This window comes from Myxocyprinus asiaticus, chromosome 5, assembly GCF_019703515.2.
Source record: "Myxocyprinus asiaticus isolate MX2 ecotype Aquarium Trade chromosome 5, UBuf_Myxa_2, whole genome shotgun sequence".
Lineage (NCBI taxonomy): Eukaryota > Metazoa > Chordata > Actinopteri > Cypriniformes > Catostomidae > Myxocyprinus > Myxocyprinus asiaticus.
The window spans coordinates 4,971,251-4,998,128 of record NC_059348.1 but is presented as its reverse complement, the minus strand read 5'-3'; the positions used below and the strand labels follow the sequence as shown (position 1 = coordinate 4,998,128).

The 26,878-nt window shown below is 37.0% G+C and overlaps 1 protein-coding gene across 5 annotated transcripts; it reads right to left on the bottom strand.

Moving 5' to 3' along the window:
- Positions 1-2,347: 2,347 nt before the first annotated feature.
- LOC127440865 (zinc finger protein 239-like) lies at positions 2,348-25,852 on the bottom strand. Of its 5 annotated transcripts, XM_051697900.1 has the most exons (5): positions 25,437-25,488; positions 22,094-22,339; positions 19,574-19,922; positions 15,156-15,264; positions 2,348-11,163 (listed from the first exon to the last, which is right to left on the bottom strand). In XM_051697900.1, the coding sequence occupies exon 5, from the start codon at positions 11,156-11,158 to the stop codon at positions 10,352-10,354; it is 807 nt and encodes a 268-aa protein (XP_051553860.1). In that variant the 5' UTR covers positions 11,159-11,163; positions 15,156-15,264; positions 19,574-19,922; positions 22,094-22,339; positions 25,437-25,488; the 3' UTR covers positions 2,348-10,351. The 5 variants fall into 5 exon arrangements, with proteins under 5 accessions (XP_051553860.1, XP_051553858.1, XP_051553863.1 ...); XM_051697898.1 differs by lacking the exons at positions 15,156-15,264; positions 19,574-19,922 and adding an exon at positions 21,610-21,803 and having other exon boundaries at positions 25,437-25,852; XM_051697903.1 differs by lacking the exons at positions 15,156-15,264; positions 19,574-19,922 and adding an exon at positions 21,587-21,725.
- Positions 25,853-26,878: the final 1,026 nt, after the last annotated feature.

The window sequence follows — 26,878 nt, the reverse complement described above, 5'->3', positions numbered from 1 at the left end:
CCAGGAACAAAAATTGTGTTACATAGTGTTATTTTTATTATTATTCCAGCAGATGTCACCAGAAACCCCAATGCATGGCAAATTGTGATGTTTTTTACACTTTCAATTTACTGAAATTATTATTATTATTATTATTATTATTATTATTTTTTTTAAGTGAAGATAACATAAAATGAATGGTGTATTTTAGTAATTTAGAGCTAAATAAGGTCTAAATACCATAAAATCCCCCCCAAAATGCACAACTTTGGTGTTTTTAGTTTAGTGAAATAAATCTTTCAATTTAAAATTTTAAAATGTATCTTACAAAATAAATGTAAAACATTTTTTTTTTTTTAAAAAAAGGGAAAATATTACACATGTATGTTCGGGTCATTTTTGACCCGAGAACATCACAAGTGTGACTCACAAACGAACAGTGCACAAGGGTTAATACCAGGTGTAAACAGGGTCTGAGATACTCAAATCACACATCAGCAGTTATTAATGAAGAATCAAGAATGGACACAAACCTATTTGTTCCTCAGTATCTTCATTTTTCACTCTGTGCGGTTCTGGATAACCCATGTCCTCTCTCACCTTTTAATAAAATCTATCTTTGCAGCAGTATGTCAGAAATTGTTGACACACATGATTTTTGTCCTGCTCTTCTAGAAACTCTTGTTCAATTCAAAGACAACAGGAATATTCAGAGCATTTATTGGTGAATTGCTTTGGGAGTGGATTCACAATCACTGTGTGGTAGCGAAGAGCAGACCTGCTAAAATTGAAAATAAATGTTAGATTAATTATTATTTTTATATATTAAATGAATGTGTGAAGCCGATCTCAAAGCAGAGCACTAATCCACTGTAGCTAAATTAATGTTTAATAGCACTTTACCATATGAGCTTTTTTTTTTCTTTTTTTTTTCGCTGTAGTATCGAGAACCGTGAACTTTCACTGGTATCGGTACTGACTACTGAAATTTTGTATTGTGACAACAATGCCCTGAGGTATATAATGTCAAATTAGAAAAATCAGAAAAAATAAATAATAATTGTTTTGGCTCAAGTTGTTTTGTGATTTTTCAGCAGTTTCTTATGCTGAGAGTCTCATAATATAATTAACATTTATATTTATTCATTTGGCAGATGCTTTTATCCAAAGCGACTTACAAAAGAAGAATACATTATTAGCCAATCATCTTAAGGAGACAGTGGTAAGAAAAGTGCCGTATTATAAATTTAACTAGCATCAGAATAGTATTCAAGACAGATTAAAGTGCAACAAGTTAAGTTCTCATAGAAAAAGATGTGTTTTTAGCCGTGTTTTGAAGACAGAAATTGAGTCAGCTTCACAGATGGATTTGGGAAGGTCATTCCACCAATATGGTATGATGAAGCCGAAAGTCCGGGAAAGTGTTTTGGTGCCTTATTGTGTTGGTACAACAAGACAACGCTCCTTAGTTCCTTGGTGGGAACGTAGCTCTGCAGAAATGATTTTAGGTATGCTGGAGCAGACCCACTGACTGTTCCGTATGCCAGCATCAGAGCGTTGAATTTGATACGTGCAGCAACCGGCAGCCAGTGAAGAGAGACAAGGAGTGGTGTAACATGCGCTCTCTATGATATGATAATATATATATATATATATAAAATATATCATTAAAAAGTTTTCTTTAAGGGTATGTTTACACGACAACGATGTACTAAAAACGGAAACGTTTTTCCTTTGCATTTTGAAAAGTTTCGCGTACAGACGACAACGTTGTCAAAACGATCCCCGTTCACACGGATCCGAGAAAACGACTAAAAACGCTGTATTATGCATGCCAGGCCAGTAGTTGGCGATGTCACTTTGTAAAGAAACACTACGCGCCTGCGCACATAAGCATTCTTCCACAGAGCGGTGAATATAAACAATGAAGATGGCGATCGCTGGTCATAGTAGTGATGCAGTAAATCTACACTTTGCTGGAGAAGCGTCAATAAACTCAAAATCTTGAGCAGCACAAACACAGACCTGTAGTCAGCCATTGTAGTTTTGAATGTCTCGCGCGTTGTTTTGAAATACTCGTGTGCATGCCTATAGACTGAACACGTAATACGCGTGCGCATGACATCATCATTTTCACAGATTCGCATTTTTGTATGTATACACGGAGATGATAACTGCATCGTTTTCAAAATCGTGCACTTTGAAACCCGTTTTCAAAAGTTTGCGTTTTCAGGCCCCAAAACGCCGTTGTCGTGTAAACAAACAGCCAAAACGCATAAAAAGTTTTCCGTTTTTAGTTGAAAATGTTGTCGTGTAAACGGACCCCTAAAATGATACCAAACATTTGACCCTCCTTGCTTTTTGTTTTTTAAGTTTATTGACACTTCTCAGTATATACAGCCCCCTCTTTATTGCATGTTGAATAAATTATGAATCACAAATAAATATAACAATAAAAAAAGACAGAAATAAGAAAAAGTAACATGATAAATACTTAGCAATCTCTTCAATTCTCTTGGGTCTGTATCAACAAACTGTCAATCTGACACTTATCTAAAAAAAGGACCAACTATCAACAATTCCTAAACCACCGCAAAATGATTTAAATAACAGTACTATGTTGAAATCACATTTGTAAAGGTTTAAAGCACTTTTGAACGTTTTGCATCGTTTTATTCACATTAAATGATGAAGACAATCCTGCAACAACAACAGCAGATGGCGCAGTCTTATGATGTCACAACAACGGTTCGGAGAATCAAAATAATAAGTCCTCTTAAGCTCCCTATTTCTTAAATCACAAATGTATAGTGAATAATAAAAAACAATGTACAGAATATAAGTGGGATTTAGGAGAGAAAAATTATTGAATGAAATATTCTTTCTATTATTAAACTATTTGTAAATTTTGTAAAACCCCTAGAAATTTCACGATAATGTATAATTTCAATTTTTTTATTGTTATTAGTATAAATTACCAACTTTATCAATATGTCTCAACTTCTTTAGGCAATTCTGAGTAGAATATGGAAATTCAGCTTTCACTAGGATGCTTCCAGTGTTGGAAAGCAAATAAAAATCTCAATAACTTTAAAAAAAAAAAAAAAAAAAAAAACGGCTGCCATTACATATTGGGAAAAAGGTAACACTTGTCTATCTATGATTTGTGGGAAACAATATGGTAGTTCATTTAAAATGGTCTCCAGCAGAGTCGATGCACTCTTCCTCAACACTAAAGAAACACAGCTGACTGAATATCATTTATCAGTCAAATGACAATGCAATTTAAAACTAGATTAATAAAGTTTGTATACAAACCTTGATGTTGGCTTGGAATGATGTTGTTAATCTAGATAATTAACGATGCGTTTTAATATTTCCGAACTCCAACCCAACACTTGTCAATACAGCAGGATTAAAACAATCATGCATTGGGAGGCCCCATTCCAGCACACATCAATTCACCATGTGAAGAGCAACTCCATCCTCCGCTCGTTCATTGAACAGAATAAATGTCCTTCAGTTTTTCAATATGAGGTCCTTCAATAACTTGGATTTCATTGATATTTGGCTAAGTTTCACTTTCTTTCACCTTCTGAGCGGAGCCTTGTCTTGATGCTGTCAGCCTCCTCTGACATTAATGCAGTGATTAAAACTTGCCAGGGGTACCGCATATGGAAGAAAAAGGAATAAAATAGCCTACATATTTTCACATTATATAAGTTTAAGCACATTAGTAGTTGAATTTAAAAAAAAAAAAACTGTTAATTTTATCAATTTAAATGTTACGTTCATATTGAATACATTTTTGAGGAACTTCAGCCGTCCTTCCCTCCTGTGACGGACTCCCAAATAGTTTTATTTTTTTTTATTAACAAAAATCTTTAAAAAGATATTTCTGTTGCATTCATATGAGAGGAGGACCTCAAATTCAAACTCATATCTGTAGTTTGTCTTGTCCTATACAACGGTCACTGGTGAATACCTTACTCTGGAACACTATATAATCATTACACTCCAAACCGTGAGAGTATAACTCAACATTAAAGAGTATTAAATCAGTGGTTCCCAAATAATAAAACTCTGGCGTGGAATTCTTTAAGTCATCATTTAAATCAATCAAGGTTGGTCTTATAAAATACATGGAGATTATATGAAATAGTGAGGACATCAGAACAATGTAAACATTATCTTTTTTTTTACATGGTGGGGTGCGGGGGCAGGTATTTTGTACTATGTGCTCTAATATTTAGGATCACTTAAATATGACAGGCCTACTGGTGTGTGTTTCTTGTATGTGCTGTCGAATGCAGTTGGTCTTCCAATACGCTTTGGCTTTTTAATGTTTTTAATGTTTTAATAAATGCTTTACACTGACTGATTACCTCGCACTTTTTTTCCTTGTTTGGATGTTCATTACAACCCCACCCAGAAATTAGCACCTCTCATTTTTCTCTCTTTTTTGAGACTTGTCTATTTGGCTTCTCACAATAACACTATTATGCTGTTTTTGGGTGCATTGTGCTACTACAATTTGCTGCAATTAAGTTTTCCGTTAAACCGACTGGTGGTTGTAACGTTAGCATATGTACAAACAACTCAATATCCTTCAAAGGAATGTGGGCAACAACGAGACAAAATCCGACAATGTACTCCTCCAAATGGAACAGAGTGTAACTTTGGAAACTGTATTCGCTTAAGTCAGCAAAGTGAGTAACGTAGCTTCAGATGTTTCAACAATTAAAGAAACTACTACCAAATTGAAGAATGCTGTGAACGGCATGCAAGAACGCCTTACTGAAGCAGGACGCATATTGTATGTGGAGGATATCACACAACAGCTGGTGAGATAAAGTGAAAAGCATAACAAGTGCTATGGAGCCGTGTGAAAGATATAGTAAATAGGAACCACCGTAATAATGTGAGATTTATTTGACAAAAAAAGGGGCATGAAATGGATAAGGTGCTCTGACAAAAAATTGGGAAAGATCCGATGAACACTGTGGGATGAGTTTGCAAAAGTATGTTTTCGTCAAATTTCAAGATGGTTGCCAGAGTCCTGGGTAGAGACTGGAGTGGTTGGATCCATTGGAAAGTTCACGAAAACATAAATCAGAGGATACATGATACTTTTGTCTGGTGGTGGCGTTATTGAGTTTGTCCTAGAAACCCCAAGTTTTTTCTGGGGGCTACTCATGACCACCCCTATCAGTGTGCCAAAATTCATCATTTTCCTATGTACGGTTTTATGGGCTGCCATTGACTCCCAGCCAGAATTGACACCCAAGTCATAATTAACAATAAGCAATTTAACAGAAACAATGGGACTCTGCCACTTCGGGGCATGCCTCCTAATTCTCTGAAACCATATGCTTATACATCACCCACCTACCTTTCATTCATCTTCCAAATAGTCAGAAACTACTGAATGTCTCCTTGAGAAGGCTTTTATGTGCAGGCTTCCTTTTAATTCACAAAAGATTACAGACACAATCAATTAGACAGCATAATCAGAAGCCAATTGTAGGGCGTTTGGGTGACGTTTCGGCAGCATACTCATTCAGCAAAGTGACACCACTCTCCCATTCCTGTTAGGGTTTCCAAATGATTCTCCCCACTCTACCCGTAGAATTTCTAAAATCGTTATTCATTTTGGCATTAACGATGCCCGGAGATCACTGGAGATAAAAAAAAAACTTGCTAATCCGAATGTCTGCTAGCTGCCTTGAGACGTCACACAGGTCACACAAACTACAACACACAGAGACTGTATCACCTAAATATCATATAGAGACTATGTCTGTTCCCCGAACTACAAAACTCTCACTAAATCATTTAGAAAAAATTTGATTAAGGTAAAACTTGAAAATAAAAAAAACTGAAGATAAACATCATATAAAGGTAGGGCTACTAAACATTAGATATCTTTCAAGCAAAGCACTAATTGTAAATTAAATTATTACAGATCATAGTTGGGATGTGCTCTGTTTGACTGAAACCTTGCTTAAACTGGATAAATATATTAGTTTAAATGAATCTACTCCCCCAGGTCATTGTTATAAAAATGAGCCTCGTCTGAAGGGTCGAGGAGGAGGTGTTGATACAATTTACAGTGAAGTTTTGGGTGTTACTCAGAGGAAATGGGTGTTGCTAAAGTATATAGATCACCTGGGCCTTATTCTGATTTCCTTGGCGAATTTGCAAATTCTAGTAGTTACTGTGGATAAAGCCTTAATTGTTGGTGACTTCAACATTCACATACTGTAGATAATGAATATGACACATTGGGATTAGCATTTATCGATATTCTCAACTCTCTTGGAGTAGAACAAAATGTGACAGAACCAACTCATCGCCATAATAATACGCTAGATTTAATTCTGTCATATGGAGTTGATGCTGATCCTACAGAAATTCTGCCACAGAGCGATGACATCTCAGACCATTACCTCATCACTTGTATGCTACGATCAGCTAATGTTACTCAATCTACACCACGCTATCGTTCAGGTAGAATTATACTTTCGACCGCTAACGATAGCTTCACTAATAATGTTCCAGATCGATCTCATATACTCAGTAAGCCACAAAGTAAATAACTTTTTGTTGCTTATATGCCGCGTTTTCGCTTATAACTTCACTAAAAATAAATAGAACAAATATTATGCAAATACTTAATAGAGGCAATTATCTTTCAAACAAGCCCACACATAAGGTAATCGGATGCATAGATCGTTAGATAATTGACACAAAGCACCATGTGCATAGTGTACACAGCATCTGGTTATCTGGCTAAAAACATGTTAGGTGAGTTCAATATGAACTGCATCTCGATTTACCGATCGGCGAGATTTGCCAGTTGCAGTCGGGGAGGAGTTGAAAAGAGAGCCGTCAAGCCGGACACTTGCGCTACCTACATCAGTCACGGCAGACTGCACCATATTTGCTTTCTTTATTGCTGGCAATCTTGGAATTCAGACAGACTGATGCTTGAATTGACATATAATAACCAGAAACATTATTCATTTGAAAAGGTTATGTGCTGCTTAATGTAGTGCCTGCTGTGTGTACAATTATTTTAATACCAATAAAGGAGTATTTTCAATCTTTCTGAATGTTATTTATAAATAAACATGATATTACTATGACAAATATTATATAAAATGATATAAACATGATGTGCTGTTATACAAAAAATAATAACAGAAAATATAAATACAGTCTTCTCTAGTGCACTCTTGATAGTGTCAACCCCCTTCGATTAAAGAAAATTAAAGCCAGCACCATGGTACAATGATCACACTGATGCTCTCAAGAGAGCTGTTCGGAAAATAGAATACATAATTAGAGGTATTTCATGGTGCATGGAAGGATAGTGTCTGTAGCTACAGACAGGCACTAAAAGCTGCTCGGTCTGCATGTTTTAGCAAACTCATAGAAAATAACAACAACAATCCTAGGTGTTTATTCAGTACTGTGGCTAAATTGGTTAGGAATAAAGCCTCGACTGAACCAGATATTCAGCAGCACAATAGTAATGACTTCATGAATTTTTTACTGATAAAATTGAAATAATCAAAAATAAAATTGGAATTATGCAATCACCTGTCACAGAACCTCAGAAAACAGTGTCTCAAAATTTTCCTCACGAGCAACTTTACAATCCTTTGCTGTCATAGGTCATGAAGAGCTCACAAAACATATCAAAACATCAAAAACCACAACATGCATGTTAGATCCAATACCAACTAAGCTCTTAAAAGAGGTATTCCCTGTAATCTCAGAACCTCTTCTTAATATTATTAACTACTCGCTATCCTTAGGACATGTCCCAAGAAACTTTAAAATGCAGTTATCAAACCGCTTAAGAAGCCACAGCTTGATACTGGAAAATTGGCTAATTATAGACCGATTTCAAATCTCCCATTTATGTCAAAATACTAGAAAAGGTAGTGTCCTCCCAACTATATTCATTTCTACAGAGAAACAGTATAAATGAACAATTTCAGTCAGGATTTAGGCCCCACCACAGTACAGAGACTACACTTATCAGTTACAAATGACTTGCTCTTATCATCTGATTGGGGCTGCATTTCTCTTCTAGTGCTTTTAGATCTTAGTGCTGCCTTTGACACCATAGATTACGGCATTCTCTTGAATAGGCTTGAGAATTACATTGGCATTAGTGGACTTGCAATAGCATGGTTTAGGTCCTATTTAGCAGACCACTACCACTTTGTCTATGTAAACGAGGAATTGTCAAATCAAACAAAAGTATGGAGTGCCACAGGGATCAGTTTTGGGGCCTCTACTTTTCTCCTTATAAATGCTTCCCCTGGGAGATATTATCAGGAATCGTGGAATAAGTTTCCACTGTTATGCAGACGATACCCAACTTTATATTCCTTCAAACCTGACGAAATTTCACAATTCTCCAAATTAGCAGTGTATCAATGAAATCAAAGATTGGCTGGCCAGAAACTTCCTTCTACTGAATTCTGACAAAACAGAGGTACAAATTATTGGACCAAAAATCTCTAAAAAATAAGCCGCTAAAATATAATTTGATTCTCGATGGATGTACTGTTACATCGTCTTCTACAGTAAAGAACTTAGGTGTTATATTTGATAGCAATCTGTCCTTTGAAAATCTAATTTCCAATGTTTGTAGAACAGCATTCTTCCACCTCAGAAATATTGCTAAAGTTATGACACATGCTCTCTGCTGCTGATGCCGAAAAATGAATTAATGCGTTCATGACCTCAAGACTAGACTATTGTAATGCATTACTGGGAGGATGTCCAGCAAGTTCAATAAATAAACTTCAATTGGTTCAAAATGCAGCAGCCAGAGTGATGACTAGGACCAACAAATATGATCATGTTAGCCCCATTTTATTGTCGTTATATTGGCTACCTGTTAAATTTCGTATTAATTATGTACAAAGCTTTGAATGGTCTAGCTCTGCAGTAATTAAGTGACCTTCTACCACAATTTATTTGATCATGTTCATTATGATCAAAAAATTCTGGCCTGTTCATAGTTCCTAGAATATCAAAATCCACAAAAGGAGGTAGATCCTTTTCCTATTTGGCTCCTAAACTATGGAATAGTCCCTCTAACACTGTTCGGGACGCAGACACACTCACTGAGTTTAAGTCTAGACTAAAGACTCATTTATTTAGCCATGCATACACCTAATTTATCCATCAAATCACAATTAGGCTGCTTTCGTTAGGTCTGCCAGAACCAGAAACATTTATCATGATCTATAACTCTGCAAAATATTATTCTATTTATATCCCTGTCTCAACCTCAGGATTCCTACCCGAGGTCACCAGAACCGGCCAGATCCAACTCCATTCCTGCATGGTGTCGAACTCCACTGCTATGTGTTTCTGAGTGATGATGACTAAATGCAGCTGGTGCCAGCCAGACATAACGTCAGTCTATTACTATGGACTTAAGAGGATGAACTGATGCCAACCCCAACCATACGACATGGGATACTTCATATGCATTTAAATCTTTATACAAGAAATCCTGCGGGTCATAGAGAACTTTATGTTTTTCCACCGCCATGATGAGACAAGTGTCATCCATTATGTCTTGTTTTTCCAAATGTAAGGTAAGGTGTAGCTCTCAGCACCAGCCTGTCACCTGATTGCCGCTTTCTGCAGAAATGTGTAGTGTATTTCACATGAAAAAGTCTTTAGATATACTTCTGATCGCATTTATTATTTTTGCAACTACTGGTAATAGTGTGTTTTGGTTTCCTTTCCTTTCCCAGGGCTGAAAGTCATATGGTGACTGTGAAACACAGTAGACTTTAATTATATGCATTTATGGTGAAATTGCTACATTTTTGTTTCAATCCATGTTCATTTAGACCACGAACAAGGCGCTATCACTTTAATTCAGCACGTGCAGCACAGCAAAAATAGACTCAGTGCGGAAATGATTGCTGTACTGCTGCTTCTGCACCACTCCTGCAACGCATTGCTGTGCTCTATCTGCGTGCGGTCTGCATGCTCTAACCTGTTAACATGGGCACTGAAAAAAATTTGTACTGCATACGTACTGCAAACAGATCATGTGTGAAATGGACGTAAATGTGATTTTGGACAGTCAAAGTGCTGGCACCAATTTACTTGCATTATAAGGACCTGACAGAGCTCTTTCTTCTTCTAAAAATCTTTATTTGTCCCTCACATCTGGGATGGTATCAGGGTAAGTGAATGATGAGAGAATTTAATTTTTGGGTGAACTATTCCTTTAATAAGATCCATTGAAACACCATTGAAATATTCACATTTTGGGGGGGGGGGGTGGGATGTCATACTATTTATTGCAAGTGAAGAGGAATTTTGCTTACTGTGGCAACTTTCCATTACACTTTTTAAAATGATACAATAACTGACCTGACTGGCTAAAGCTCTTCCCACATGGATGGCAGTGGTATGGCTTCTCTCCAGTGTGCACTCTCTCATGTATTTTCAGGGCTCCTAGCCGACTGAAACACTTTCCACAATGTGAACATGTATAAGGTTTTTCTCCTGTGTGGACTCTTTGGTGCAGCTTCAAGTCGTCAGCTCTAATAAAGGTTTTCCCACACTCAAAGCACACATGATCTCTTACGCCGGTATGCATTCTCTGGTGATCTTTAAAATTGTGCCACCATGCATAACTCTTTCCACAAATAGAGCACATGTAAGGCTTCTCCTTTGTATGAGTTCTCATATGTGCCTTTAAGTGTGATGTCAAAATAAATTTTTTACCACACTGATCACACTTCAATGATTTTACTCCAGTGTGCTGAGAGTGCAGATGATATTTGAAACCTTTTGAACATGAGAAACTCTTTCCACACTGAGGGCATGTGAAAGGCTTCTCTCCAGTGTGAATTCTCATGTGATTCTTAAGGTTTCCTTTTTTTGTGAAACTCTTTCCACACTGCAGGCATGTGAAAGGCTTCTCTCCAGTGTGAATTCTCATGTGATTCACAAGGAGTACTTTTTGTTTGAAACTCTTTCCACACTGAGGGCAGGTTAAAGATTTTTTGGCTCTTGTTTTTTTAATTGTTTTTGGTGAGGAATTCCTTTCAGAATTATTAGGTGTCTGATACTGATGTTTCTCCTCCACTTCATCCAGTTCTTGACTTTCCACTTTCACTTGCATCAGGTCTGAAATAAAAATAACAAATGATCAAAAAACAATTAAAGGGCAACAAATGTCAAATGGAAAGTGAACTAATTAAAGCGAAGCCCAGTTTAAAGCTGAAATATGTCACTTTTTTAGTCTCAAAATACTTTTTTCTACCCAAGCTTAATTTGCAGAGAACTATAAGCAAGCCATTCATAGGTTTATTTTCTCAAAAACTGTAAACACTGTCTCTGAAGCACTATAAAAATTCCTCTGTTTGTTTTGAGAGACCCACATAGACTCTTGTTGGGGGCGGGACTATCTGACTGTTTGAACAACAGCAGATAAGGGGCGTATTTGGAAAGCTGTTTTGAAAACATTGTTTATTTTTGCAATTCCATTCGGTTGCGCTAGTGTTGCAGAAATGACATACTTCAACTTTAAATGGCAGACAACAACATGGTCAAGTCCTATGTCATCTTTGATGTACTGCAACAACTACTATATTTTCCAGAAATAAAGTCAAAATGACATTGTTGAGAGAAAAAAAACCCCACAGAAATGTTGCATCTTTTTACAAGTCGCACTGACAGAGGTTGTATGCGGCAGGAAATACGACCAGGGAGCAGCCGCCCGATTTACCTTCAGCCGCTCAACATGTCTAGACACACTCTGTGAAGATAGCTCAGGATTTACACATCATATCATGGTGTATTAGAGCTTGTTTTAATTGGAGCATTTGCTTTAAGTAATTGTGAATAACAGTTTTTAATATTCTGTTTCATGTAAAAGGCGATAAATAATCCACATCTCTTAATAATGTATGTAACTCTTTGCTGTATACAAATAAACAGATTTTAGTCGGAGTAAAACAATATGCTTGTTGTATTGTTTATTCATTAATGTTAGCGACTGTCTGTCTATGGATATTTCTGATATTCAACCCTCTTTGCTATGCACTAATTATCCACTTCACTGACTGAATGTTTTTAAAACAAGTATGAAACATAATTTTGTGGGCATGTGAGCAGTTGCGTTTGACAGAGGTCCAGAGTTTGTTAGAACAATAATGTTATGATGGACAGAATATTTAAACTGGTTGCAAAAAATACTTGGGGTTAATCCATCTCAAGTGGTCCAACATAGTAAGTTGCTTGAGCATTTTTTATTTTTCTATTCTTTTTTATTTTGAGTGATTACATTTATGTATTGGTATTGCAAAACCACCAGTTTTTAATTTTTATTTTACTTGGTTTAACCACAGCGGCCAGCTTTGTGTCATGGTGCATGACAAATTGTGGTTATATAGATGGAAACCTCAATATCTCAGCTCAGGATGGTCCTAGCTCCTTGGAACAAAAACGGATCTCTAGAGCACATTACAAGGTACATGTAGATATATAAACATTAGCACATTTTTGTTCCTTAGATTTAGAACTTAAGTCCTAATTTAATGATCAACATTGCTGAAAGTTCCACTTTTAGGGTCAATTTATAATGGGAAGGGTTCGACTCTTTTTGGGGGGTACCTAGGTAAGTATTGTGTGCATGCTGAACATTTCAGGTTTGAGGCCTCTCTCTTTTTTTTACGGGGGAAGAAAGTGCAATTTTTGTACATTTCCCCTCACTTTCAGGTTGATTATCTCTGGTGGGGGACTAGATAGGAACCTGAAATTTACACAGATATAAGCCCTCTATGGTAGCATTCTGCTATAAAATTTTTGAATTTGAGATTCCATATGTTCCTCTTTTGCAATGAGAAGATTAAGGGGGTTACATACATCTACGTCAAAAGTGAGTAAGTAACTGAACTTCATTAACTGAAACTCAAAGGATAGGTTAATAAGTGTGAGAGAATTCCGGGTACAAGAAAATGTCACCGTTTTAAGGCAGTATCAGGGAGTACTATCAGGTGCTTCTTTACATCTGCATCGCAAGAGTTTGAAGAACATGCAGTGATGAAATCTGTCCCCTGATCCTACAGATGGTGGTTAGGCTTGGTTGAGGACATCAGCGAGGAAAACTGTGTTTGTAAAATTCTTCCACCCACCTGTAAGAAGAACATCATTCATTTCTACTGAGGACAAAGCGTGGGTTTCCATGAAAAATTTTCTCAGAAAACTGACACCTCCGAGTTGACTACTGCCACAAGATGCTCCCATAACATTTCCGAGAGACTGAGTGAGATCTCACAGCTTCTAATCAAACATGTAGCTTGAAATTGTGGAATGTCAATCATAAACATAATTACTGTAAAATACTGTTCATTTTTATTATTTATTATGCTTATATTACATCTGTTCATTTCCCGAAAATGCATGAATAAAAAAGGCTTTTCCCCAGATTTCTACTAGCCCGAGCTCTGTTACCAGTGAAATCTCACACTCAAAATGTTTACAGCAGAATGCTACCACAGAGGACTTACACTCACCGGCTACTTTATTAGGTACACCTACACCTCTATTTATTCTTGCGATTATCTAATCAGCCAATCGTGTGGCAGCAGTGTAATGTATAAAATCTTGCAGATATGCGTCAGGAGCTTCAGTTAATGTTCACATCAAACATCAGAATGGGGAAATAATGTGATCTCAGTGATTTAGAAATTGGCATGATTGTTGGTGCCAGATGGGCTGGTTTGAGTATTTCTGTAACTGCTGATCTCCTGGGATTTTCATGCACAACAGTCTCTAGAGTGTAAAGAGAATGGTGCTAAAAACAAAAAAGTTTCTGTGGGCGAAAATGGCTTGTTAATCACAGAGGTCAGAGGAGAATGGCCAGACTGGTTCGAGCTGACAGAAAGTCTACGGTAACTCAGATAATACTTCTGTACAGTTGTAGTGAGCAGAATAGCATCTCAGAATGCACAACATGTCAAACCTTGAGGCAGATGGGCTACAACAGCAGACCACCACGTTGGGTTCCACTTCTGTCAGCCAAGATCAGAAAACTGAGGCTGCACTGGGCTTATCATTTGTGTACCTCAGCAGAATTCCAGATTTGTCAGACCAGGTGAGGTTTTTCCAGTCATCTACTGTCCAGTTTTGGTGAGCCTGTGCCCACTGCAGCCTAAGTTTCCTGTACTTAGTTGACAGTAGTGGTACCCGGAGGGGTCTTCTGTTGCTATAGCACTGTTGTAACGTGTGTTTATTTGAGTTACTGTCACCTTCCTGTCAGCTTGGACCAGTCTGGCCACTCTCCTCTGACCTCTGTCATTGACAAGCCATTTTCACCCACAGAAGTGCTGCACGCTGAATGTTTATTTTTTTCACACCATTCTCTTCACGCTCTAGAGAATGTTGTGCGTGAAAATCCCAGGAGATCAGCAGTTACAGAAATACTCATACCAGCCCATCTGGCACCAACAATCATGCCACGGTCTAAATCACTGAGATCACATTTTTCCCCATTCTGATGGTTGATGAGAACATTAACTGAAGCTCCTGACCCATATCTGAATGATTTTGTACATTACACTACTGCCACACGACTGGCTGATTAGATAATTGCATGAATAAGTAGATATACAGGTGTACCCAATAATGTGGCCGGTGAGTGTATATCGGTGAAAATGTCAGGTTCCTATCTGGTCCCCCACCAGAGATATTCAACACGACAGTGAGAGGAAATGTTACAAAATTGCACTTTCTCGTCCCCTTAAAGGATACAATTTACAAATTCAATCACAATCATGTTTCTCTCCACATGGTTCTCACTAAGAGCTTTCCAGAAATGTCAAGTATTTGTCCCATTTCTTACCATAGACATCTAATCTGCCAAGCTGTTTATATGACATCTTTTCAAATGCTGCCACGCTGCCCAATTCGATGAACCATTCTTGAAATGAGGCGGCGCCTTTTAACTTCCATCCTCAAAGAATTATCTGTCTGTCAATCATTACACTAATTTGGACCCAGCTTTTTGTATATTTGTCACCTACTTTAATAACCGCCTCATCACTCAATATACATAGTCAGGGGCAAAATTAAATTTGAGTATCTAGAGCCTCACAGATAAAATTCTGCACTCTTACCCAGAATTCTTGAATCTTAGCACAGAACCACAGCGCATGGGCCATGTCTCCATCCTCCAAATGACATCGCCAGCAGGTAGGTGTGTCTTTTAAGCCAAGCCTAAACAATCTAGAGGGAGTCCAGTAGAAACGATGCAAAATCTTAAAATGAATGAGGCATACCCTTGCATCCCTAGACATAGTTTTAACATTTTTTTATTCTTTCCCACTCCCCAACCTCCAATACCAAGTTCAAATCTCATTCCCATTACCTCTTAAGAGCTGTTAAGGCTCCATCACCCAGACTCTGAATCAACGAGGAATGACGCTTAATGACCCTTTCCAAAAGCTGTGAGCACTATACAAACTGTGTGTGCAGCCTTAGGAGGCTGTGAACTACCACCAAAAATAGTACAAATTGAATGGTGCAGCTGTAAATACCAGAGAAATTGAGACCTAGAAATCCCAAATTGCTGCATTATATTTTCAAATGATCTCAAAGCTCAATTTTCATAAAGTTCACCAAGAGTAGCAACAGTGAATAGCGACTTGTTAATACATAATTTGGGGTTCAGCCATATACTTCAGGAAACATTTAGGTAAGTATCAGAATTTAACATAAGAGAAACCTTTGTCCATACTGAATGTAAATGTGAAATAAAAGGATGCATTTTTACTTCTCTAGGCAATTTAACAGAAAGACTTTGCAATGATGAGACTGGGGCAAGGACCACTTGTTCAATGTTGTACCAGGGAGGGGCTCTCTCTGGTGGAAGAGACCAATTGGCCAGGTGCCTAAGATTAAAAGCATAGCAATAAAACAAATTTTGGGGAGGCCTAAACTTCCTTTGTCAATTGGTCAATGTAACTTACTAAAATGCAACCAAGGTCGTTTACGATTCCAAATAAAAGACTTAGATCTTCTATCAAATTGTTTAAAATGAGAAAGAGGAACGTCTAGGGGGAGATACTGCAGTAGATAATAGAATTTGGGGACACAATTCATTTTTATAGTATTGACCTTCCCAGCCATAAACAAATGTAGAGAAGCCCAGCTATCAACATCGCACAAGAAACTTTTCGTTGATGGGTCAAAATGAACTCTAATTAAATCTCTCAGATTTGCTGGAAATAAAATGCCTAAATACCTAGTACCTTGCTTATGTCATTGAAAGTCGCCAGATTGGAAAGCTGTGGAGGGGCAATATGCTGTCAGAGCATGAGCTTCCGATTTAGACTAATTCACCCTGTATCCTAAAAATTTGGAGAAAGAATGAATGATTCTGTGAAGGCTAGGCATATATCTTCTAGGGTCGGACACAAATAATAATATCTCATCTGCGTAGAGTAAACTTTTGTGCACCACCCCTTCTGCTACAATACCCGGATATTCATCCTCTTTTCTTATTGTGGCTGCTAATGTTTCCAGGGCAAGACAGAACAGCAAAGGGGAGAGAGGACAGCCTTGCCGGGTTCCCCTACCAAGACAAGAATAATCTGAAATTAATCCATTAGTTCACACTGCCGCTGACGGTTGTTTATAGAGTAACTTAATCCACCCCAAAAAAGTGTTCCCAAACCCTTAAATTTCCAAAATCTTAAAAAAGATAGTCCCATTCCACCATATCAAATGCCTTCTCGGCATCAAGTGAGATGGCAGCATCACTTGCTGATCATTTGCTACTGACCACATAATATTTATAAAACGTACAATATTATCAGAAGAACTACTACCATGAATAAACCCCACTTGATCTATCTGTAAAAGAGATGTAATTACTGTGTTTAGTCGATTAGCCAGAATTTTAGACAATATTTTTACATCTAACTGGATCAGGGAAATTGGATGATATTAATTTGGGTCTTTGTCTTTTGATCAGGGTTTGCGTCATGGTTGGCGGTAGTTCACCTTTCATTAATGACTCTGTGCAAACTTCTAACATAAATGGAGCCAATTCTGTGATATAAGGCCTAAAAGATTCTGCGCCAAAACTATCTGGCCCCAGTGCCTTACCTGTTGGCAAGGCTTTAATTACCTCTACAATCTCCTCCAAAGTAATATCCGTGTCAAGAAAGTATTTTTTATCATTCGTCAATTTAGGACGTTCTAATGGCTCTACGAAGCTGCTAATATCCTTATCAGTAGACAAAGATGTGGAACTATAAAGATCAAAATAGAATTCTTTAAAGACATTATTAATATCTGCGGCAGAAGTAAATATAATGCCTCCAGTAGACTTAACCAAAGGAATGGTGGAAAAAAACTCTCACTTTTTTTGTTTCTGGCAAGAGTTTCATCCCCTGACTCAAAGTATGTCTGTCTTGCCCTGAAAAACCAAAACTCTACCTTCTGTGACAAAATAGTATTGTGCCTATATTTTAGCTGACTCAACTCTGTAAGACCATAGGAAGATATTCGGTGCTGTTTCAGCACTTTTAATAATCTTTACCAATTCCATGAATTCCTGTGCTTTGATCTTTTTAATGAGTGAGGCATATTGTATGATCCGCCCCCTAAGAACTGCCTTAAATGCCTTCCATGCACACCCACAGAGGACACTGAGGACCAATTGTTTTCTACATAAACATTAACTTCTGTCTTTAACATTTGTTGAAATGCTGGGTACTGTAGAAGGGATGTATTAAAATGCCATCTACAGTTGTGCTCAAAAGTTTGCATACCCTGGCAGAAATTGTGAAATTTTGGCATTGATTTTGCAAATATGACTGATCATGCAAAAAAAAAAAAAAAAAAACTGTCTTTTATTTAAGGATAGTGATCATATGAAGCCATTTATTATCACATAGTTTTCTAGCTCCTTTTTAAATCATAATGATAACAGAAATCACCCAAATGGCCCTGATCAAAGGTTTACACACCCTTGAATGTTTGGCCTGGTTACAGACACACAAGGTGACACACACAGGTTTAAATGGCAATTAAAGGTTCATTTCCCACACCTGTGGCTTTTTAAATTGCAGTTAGTGTCTGTGTATAAATAGTCAATGAGTTTGTTAGCTCTCACGTGGATACACTGAGCAGGCTAGATACTGAGCCATGGGGAGCAGAAAAGAACTGTCAAAAGACCTGCATAACAAGGTAATGGAACTTTATAAAGATGGAAAAGGATATAAAAAGATATCCAAGCCTTGAAAATGCCAGTCAGTACTGTCCAATCACTTATTAAGAAGTAGAAAATTCGGGGATCTCTTGATACCAAGCCAAGTTCAGGTATACCAAGAAAGATTTCAGCCACAACTGCCAGAAGAATTGTTCGGGATACAAAGAAAAACCCACAGGTAACCTCAGGAGAAATACAGGCTGCTCTGGAAAAAGATGGTGTGGTTGTTTCAAGGAGCACAATACGACGATACTTGAACAAAAATGAGCTGCATGGTTGAGTTGCCAGAAAGAAGCCTTTACTGCACCAATGCCACAAAAAAGCCGGTTACAATATGCCTAACAACACCTTGACATGCCTCACAGCTTCTGGCACACTGTAATTTGGAGTGATGAGACCAAAATAGAGGGGTCAACAAGGCCTATAGTGAAAAGAATACCATCCCCACTGTGAAGCATGGTGGTGGCTCACTGATGTTTTGGGGGTGTGTGAGCTCTAAAGGCATGGGGAATCTTGTGAAAATTGATGGCAAGATGAATGCAGATGTTATCAGAAAATACTGGCAGACAATTTGCATTCTTCTGCACGAAAGCTGCGCATGGGACGCTCTTGGACTTTCCAGCATGACAATGACACTAAGCACAAGGCCAAGTTGACCCTCCAGTGGTTACAGCAGATAAAGGTGAAGGTTCTGGAGTGGCCATCACAGTCTCCTGACCTTAATATCATCGAGCCACTCTGGGGAGATCTCAAACATGCAGTTCATGCAAGACGACAAAAGACTTTGCATGACCTGGAGGCATTTTGCCAAGACGAATGGGCAGCTATACCACCTGCAAGAATTTGGGGCCTCATAGACAACTATTACAAAAGACTGCACACTGTCATTGATGCTAAAGGGGGCAATACACTGTATTAAGAACTAAGGGTATGCAGACTTTTGAACAGGGGTCATTTCATTTTTTTCTTTGTTGCCATGTTTTGTTTTATGATTGTGCCATTCTGTTATAACCTACAGTTGAATATGAATCCCATAAGAAATAAAAGAAATGTGTTTTGCCTGCTCACTAATGTTTTCTTTAAAAATGGTACATATATTACCAATTCTCCAAGGGTATGCAAACTTTTGAGCACAACTGTATATGATTTTCTTTTCTCTATTTGCAGCAACATCTCTAAATACACCAAAGCATTATCTGAAACTAAAATGTTCCCAATTGATGCAATCAATGGTAAAAAGAATAAGTGACTTGGATTAAAAAAAATAATAATTTTCTAGAGTAAATCTTGTGAACTGATGAAAAGAAGGTATAATACCTCCCAGATGGATTCAGAAGTCTCCAAATATCTGTAAGACCAAGATTTTTACACATCCTCTGAGGTGTCAACGTTGCTTTAAAGGGTCTACACACTTTTGCATCACTCCTTCCTTTTGTAGGGTGCCCCAGCCCATTATCATTCTATGTGGACAGGGACGGATTATGACTTGCAAAGGCCCCGGGGACAATTATCTCCAAGGGCCCCCCTCCCACCATTTATTTTTACATAGCAACTGTCCCAAAAGTCGTTTTCATTGTTGATGGGTTTTCAAGCGGGGGGAACGCCAAGGGCCCCCTGGGTAGTCAAGGGCCCCTGGTAGTCAATTGGCCCGGTCGGTAATCCATCCCTGCATGTGGAGAGAAACATTTTACCTATATTAGTGTGAAAAAATGACATGCAAAGAAAAATTGTGTACTCAAGGCAAAATTATATAGACCACTATCCAATAGGGCTGAAACTATTAGACAAAAAAAAAAATGTACCATGAGATCACATTAAAATCACATGATGACGTGCGAGAGCAGCACTGCAGTTCGCGCCTGACTGAGGAGAGGAAGAATTACACAGCTCACAGTCCAGATGCACTCTAAACTTTCCAAACAGCTTCAGGTGATGAAGACCGCAAAGTATGAGGGAATTATAATGCAAAAATACAAAATAAGTAAATACAGAAGCTCTCTCATTGTGGAATAAGTGGAGCTGGAGCGGCCGCTCTGCTGAAGCAAAACTTGTGTGTTGAGTGTCTTTAAAGGAAACACTCCAGCGTTACATCTTAAATGCAGTTATATTTAATGCATTATAGCTTTATTAAAGTTCAAATAATACAGAAGCAGATCATGTAAATAACGACAAACTCTAAAACTGGGATTTCTATGTGCGGTCAGCGCCTCTTCTATGAGTTGCGCAAATGTCCTGATCTAAGGGGGAGAGATTGAAACTGCACCTGGCTGAGGCACACTCTGTCACGGGGACACTCGTCCCTCGAGCGTGCTCGCTGCAGCTAGATATGTGTGTGTGTGTATATATATATATATACATACATATAACGTGATGGCTCGCAACTTATTGAATCATAATATATGTCACTGTGCATTTCTTATCGTGAAGAAAATTGGCAATATGCAGCTTTATTATTAAGAGAGAGTTTTTTTTTTTTTTTTTTTTGAGAGTTAAAGAAAGATGGATTGAAGTGAACAAAAAAGTCTAAATATCTTATATGTTGCTTAAGTAAATGTATCTTGTTTTAAGGATTTTTAGACAATTTTAAATTAAAAAAATTAAAGAATTAAACTTAATAAAAATTATTTTTTTCCCTTTAATTCAGTGAATGTCATTTAGAGGTATTTTTAAAAGATGATTTTGTCCTCTTTATTGTTAGTAAGCACGTTTAATACAACCTTTTAAGTCGGGGCACAAGCTCAATAATCGGTTAGGAGCTAATGATTAATCGGTGCAATAATCGCAGAATAGTAGAATAATCTTTCTAATAATTGTTAGATTAATCGATTATCAAAATAATTGTTAGTTGCAGCCCTACTATCCAACATTGATGTAACCATAAAATCCTCAATAACCCACAGAACAAAAAAAGATGCGCTTCAACCACGTGCATAACAACTGGCGTCCATCCCCCGGAAATCCGACGGTACATGCACGCTCACAAGAGTTTCCGCGACACTCCTGCTACAAGATTACTTCAGTCCAGTGTTTTTTTTCTTCCCCTCTTTTTTCTTTTCTTTTTTTAACATAAACCGTACCTTTATGCGGTTTATGTTACTGCGCATAGCAGTTTCAATTATATAGGCCCCAGTATACAACATCATTGAACCCCCAAAATTAACAAATAAACTCAACAATAAGTCAATAAAGGGAGAGAGAAAAAAAAGCGAGAGAGAGAGAGAGACACAGTGGGCAACCAACCGAATAACAAACCCTCTCAGACTGCATCAGCAAAATGTATGATGTGTAGTCTATATTGTTGACTCAGTGCGGGCAGAGTTACCCACTCACACGTGGGCAAGCGAAAATCTTACGTCCATCCTTGGCATCAATTCTCAGGTCAGTCGGGTAAAGCAATGCGAAGCTCACATCCTGTGCGTGAAGTAACTTCTTACACTCTTTGAATTTCTCCCGTTTCACTTGTGTAGCACTGGCAAAGTCCGGAAAAAGTGTTTGTTGGTACATTACTGCCAGCTTCACAAGAAAATCCTTAAGTTGAGTCAAACATCTGCTGAAGAGGATGAAATTGGCGAAAATATGCCTTACGTAGGATTAAATCCTAAACTGTGTATACGTTAAAGGTAGCTTCTAGCTTACACTAAGGGTTTACTTGTAAAAAAAAAAAAAAAAAGGTCTCTTAACATTCATTCTTGATGTCTAACAAACATGTGGAATGCATTTCCTTCCCCATTAATGGTATGAAATGTATATTGTGAAAAATATTCATATTGAATGATATGAAAAAAAAATTGATCGTATTTTTGGCCATATCGCCCTGAATCAAGAATAGACACAAACCTATTTGTTCCTCAGTATCTTCATTTTTCACTCTGTGTGGTTCTTGATAACTCATGTCTTCTCTCTTCTCTTTAATAAAATCCATCTTTGCAGTAGTATGTCAGAAATGGTTGACACACTTGGAGTTTGTCCTGCTCTTCTGGAAACTCTTCTTCAATTCAAAGATGACAGCAATATTCAGAGTGTTTATTGGTGAATTGCTTTGGGAGTGGATTCACAATCACTGTGTGTTACCGATGACCAGACCTGCCAACATTAAAAATAAATGTTAGATTCAAGTGGCTGTCAATTGATATATTATGATGGCGTTTTAGTGCCACCTTAAAAAAAAAAAAAAATCTAAGATTTCGAAAAATGAAGCCCTAATATTTTGAGAATAATGTAAAAATTACAAGATTAAAGTTGTAATATTTTGAGAATAAAGTCAAAGTTTCGAGAATAAAGTCGTAGCTTTACGAGATTGAAGTTGTATTATTTTAAGAATAAAGTCAAAATTATGAGAATAGTCATATCACTATGAGATTAATGTGGTAATATTTTGAAAATAAAGTAAAAATTACGAGAATAAAGTCATAGCATTATGAGATTAAAGTCTGAACATTTTGAGAATGAAGTCAAATTGACCAGAAACAGCACGTCACTATCACAGCGATAGAATGCCGAGCAAGCAGCTTCATTAATGCAAGAAATGGATGTAGATAATTTACTTAAAATATTTTAGTTTAGGATTTAGCAACAAAGAAATCCTTTGTCATCTTTTGGCACATCAGCACGAATTTATTATTGGGATCCGGACACTGCAGCAGTTATGAACTGAATTTATTCTGGAGAAACAACCAGACAGATGTTCGCACAGTCCCACTCTGCGTGGGTGATGCTTGGGCTGGGTTTCCCGAAGCTTTAAGTTGAACATTAGTAGCACTTAAATTGTACTTCCTACAGCACATTTCCCAAAAGCATTGTTATCTAAGTATCACGTAAAAATGCTTGTAAATTAACTAGAGCTAAGAACCACTCTTAAACCCATTAAATGCAACAGATACAAAGGGGCATTTAATAAATTATATTAATATATTTTGATAATTGGAAATCCATTGTACACAATTTCAGAGGACAAAAAAAGGTGTTGAAAAAAATCACATTGAAATCAATAGGCAGTCTCTGCAGTCTGTGCACGCCACGTGATTGGTTTAAATTAGGTCTAAAGATAGATCTAAATTTACATGACGCATAACACAGTATAGTGTTTTATTGGGCTTCTTTGATAGCATAATTGTAATGGCAACAGAAAGATATGTTCTTACTGAAAACATATGTGAGTAATGTGACTCTGCAGTATAAAACTTAATAATTAAGGCCAAAATAAATAATTAAAATAATTATGCATCATGCAATTTGTGACTGCCATGTAAACAGACTAGGACTATTTAAATCATCCATTGGAGGGAGGAAGAAGAGGAGGAGGAAGAGAGAAAGAGTGAAACGCTCATTGCACACTCTCACCCTAATCTCCTTTGTTAACCATATTTTAATTATATATTTTGGCCTATTTAAGTTTTAAACTGCAGTCACATTACTCACATATGTCTTCTAATCAAATCTGTTCATTAAGAACATATATTTCTGTTGCCATTACAATTATGCTTATCGAAGAAGCCCAATATACAGTTGTGCTCAAAAGTTTGCATACCCTGGCAGAAATTGTGAAATTTTGAATATGACTGATCATGCAAAAGTTTTACATACTCTTGAATGTTTGGCCTTGTTACAGACACACAAGGTGACACACACAGGTTTAAATGGCAAATAAAAGTTCATTTCCCACACCTATGGCTTTTTAAATTGCAGATAGTGTCTGTGTATAAATAGTCAATGAGTTTCTTAGCTCTCCCATGGATGCACTGAACAGGCTAGATACTGAGCCATGGGGAGCAGAAAATAACTGTCAAAAGACCTGCGTAACAAGGTAATGGAACTTTAAAGATGGAAAAGGATATAAAAAGATATCCAAAGCCTTGAAAATGCCAGTCAATTCTGTTCAATCACTTATTAAGAAGTGGAAAATTCGGGGATCTCTTGATACCAAGCCAAGGTCAGGTAGACCAAGAAAGATTTCAGCCACAACTGCCAGAAGAATTGTTCGGGATACAAAGAAAAACCCACAGGTAACCTCAGGAGAAATACAGGCTGCTCTGGAAAAAGACGGTGTGGTTGTTTCAAGGAGCACAATACTTGTTGACACCTCTCCAAACATAGCGCTTATGGTTGTGACCATAAAGCTCTATTTTGGTCTCGTCACTCCAAATTACAATGTGCCAGAACTGTGAGCCATGTCAAGGTGTTGTTGGGCATATTGTAACCGGGCTTTTTTGTGGCATTGGCTTCTTCCTGGCATCTCGACCATGCAGCTCATTTTTGTTCAAGTACCGCCGTATTGTGCTGCTTCAAAAAAAAACACACCGTCTTTTTCTCGAGTCAACAGTACACTGAACTGAGAATCGCCTCTTTCAGAGGTGTCTGACATACTGAGAACCGATGAGCTGCTGACATTGAGCATGTGTGTAATTAAGGGGTGAAATGTATGTTTCAGGTGTATTTTGCAGAACAACAGAGAGTGTAACAAATAAAACGCTGTTGGTGGGGTAGGTTTTGTGTAAACGACTGAAAAAATATATCTGGATGAAGCAAATTTTGTCCACTCATGTTTATAAAGATACTGTGATGAATTGTGAATAACAACAACAAATAATAATAATAATATATATATATATATATATATATATATATATATATATATATATATGCGATTAATCGCGATAAATATTTGAATCGTTTGACAGCCCTAATATATATATATATATAGGTGTGTGTGTGTGTGTGTGTCTCTCTATGTATACAGTATATACATTTTGATATGTGTATATCAACTGACAGCCCCCTCGTTAAAAAGACAGAAGAAAGAAAAATAAAGTTACATAATAAAGACTAAGTGCCTCTTGAATTCTCTTGGATCGGTGGCTACATTCAGCCAATCTGACACTTATCAGGGTCTTTATCTACAAAAATCACCTCACTGATATTTGACTGTGCCGATCTATCCTGAATAATAACATCCTCAATGTTCAATTTCAAAGTACTTTATTGGTGTTACTTATGATTTGTTTTCTTTATCAACGCTTTACACAAACACAAAAACATCCACGAGAGACCAACTATCAGCACTTCACATACCAATGCAAAATTATCCTAATAATATTACCATGATGAAAACACATTTGTAAAGCTTTAAAACACGCTTGAACTTTTTGCATCGTTTTAATGACATTAAATGCTGAAGACAAACCTGCAACTGAGACCGACGAGTCGCTGTCGCAGACTTATGACGTCACAACAACACAATGGTTCACAGAACCAAAATAAAAGTCCTCCTACAATACCTATTTCTCAAATCATGAATGTATAATGAATAATATAACACTGCACACATATTAGAAAGGGATTTAGGAGAAAAAAGTATTAAATGCAATATATATTTTCTATTATATAACTATTTGTGAGAAAATATTTTGATGACCTGATTTGTTATATTTCATAATACACCTAGAATTTTAAGAAAATGTTTTATTATAAATGACCAACTTTATCAATATGTCTCAACTTCATCAAGCAATTCTGAGAAGAATATGGATATATAGTTTCCTCTTGTATAACCACAGTATTGGAAAGCAAATAAAAAACTCACTAACTTTAAAAAGTGAAATAAAACAAACAGCTGGCATTATATAACTGGGGAATGCTGACAATTGTCTTTATATGATTCAAACAATATTACAAATATTTCAAATTATAATCCCAATTCTCATATTAGAAAACAATATGGTAGTTCATTTAAAATAGTCTCCAGCAGGGTCGGCGCTTTCCATACCTCTGAATATGTTTCTACAGTAAAGAAACACATTGTTAAAACCGTTAAACTGTATGAAAACACGTATGAAAAGAATATAAGAAACTATATATTTTTATAGGCATCCGTTATGCACATAAGAAGAAAAATTTAGTAAAAAAAAAAACTATGAATTTGATCATTTTTGTTGTTTTGTTCATACTGAATACATTTTTGAGGAGGTTCAGCCTCCTTTGCCTCCTCTGGCAGACGGCCACTGGGGTGAGATTCTCTGTTCCTTCCTGGAATAACACACCCCCTAAAGCCTGGATTACACTACATGACTTTAACACAGATTTTAGCCCCAATTTCAGGCTGAGTTGGTGCTAGTCTTTTCCAATGTGAACTTGTCATATTCAGATTTCACAGAAAATCATGTTAATGACGGATACTGACTCTGATATTATAACCTCTGAATATGATTCCAACTATTTGGAGGATTATATTAACATGTTTGATATTTTTGAGCCAACTATCCTCGACTACAGAGGAAATCTCGTAGTGTATGGTGCGCCACGATTGAAATCGAGAGTACGGGGCTATGAAGCACAACAAACAAGCACTCAATTGATGCTTGAGTGTCACCTCAACTCCAGCTGCCACCTCTAGAGGCCTAGAGTCTTCACATACAAGAATGCACACAAATGTGCAAATGATTCCTTTTTGTGTTGGTCAAGAATGTAGTTATTAATATTTTGATTTTTTTTTCTTTTCTTGCGGGCCCATCCGAGTTTAAAAGGATAACATCCTTAAGCTTTTTTGCTCTACATTTTACATTTCTGTATTCATCTTCATATTTTTCATATTTAATATATTTTCCAGCATATTTTTTCATTCTTTAC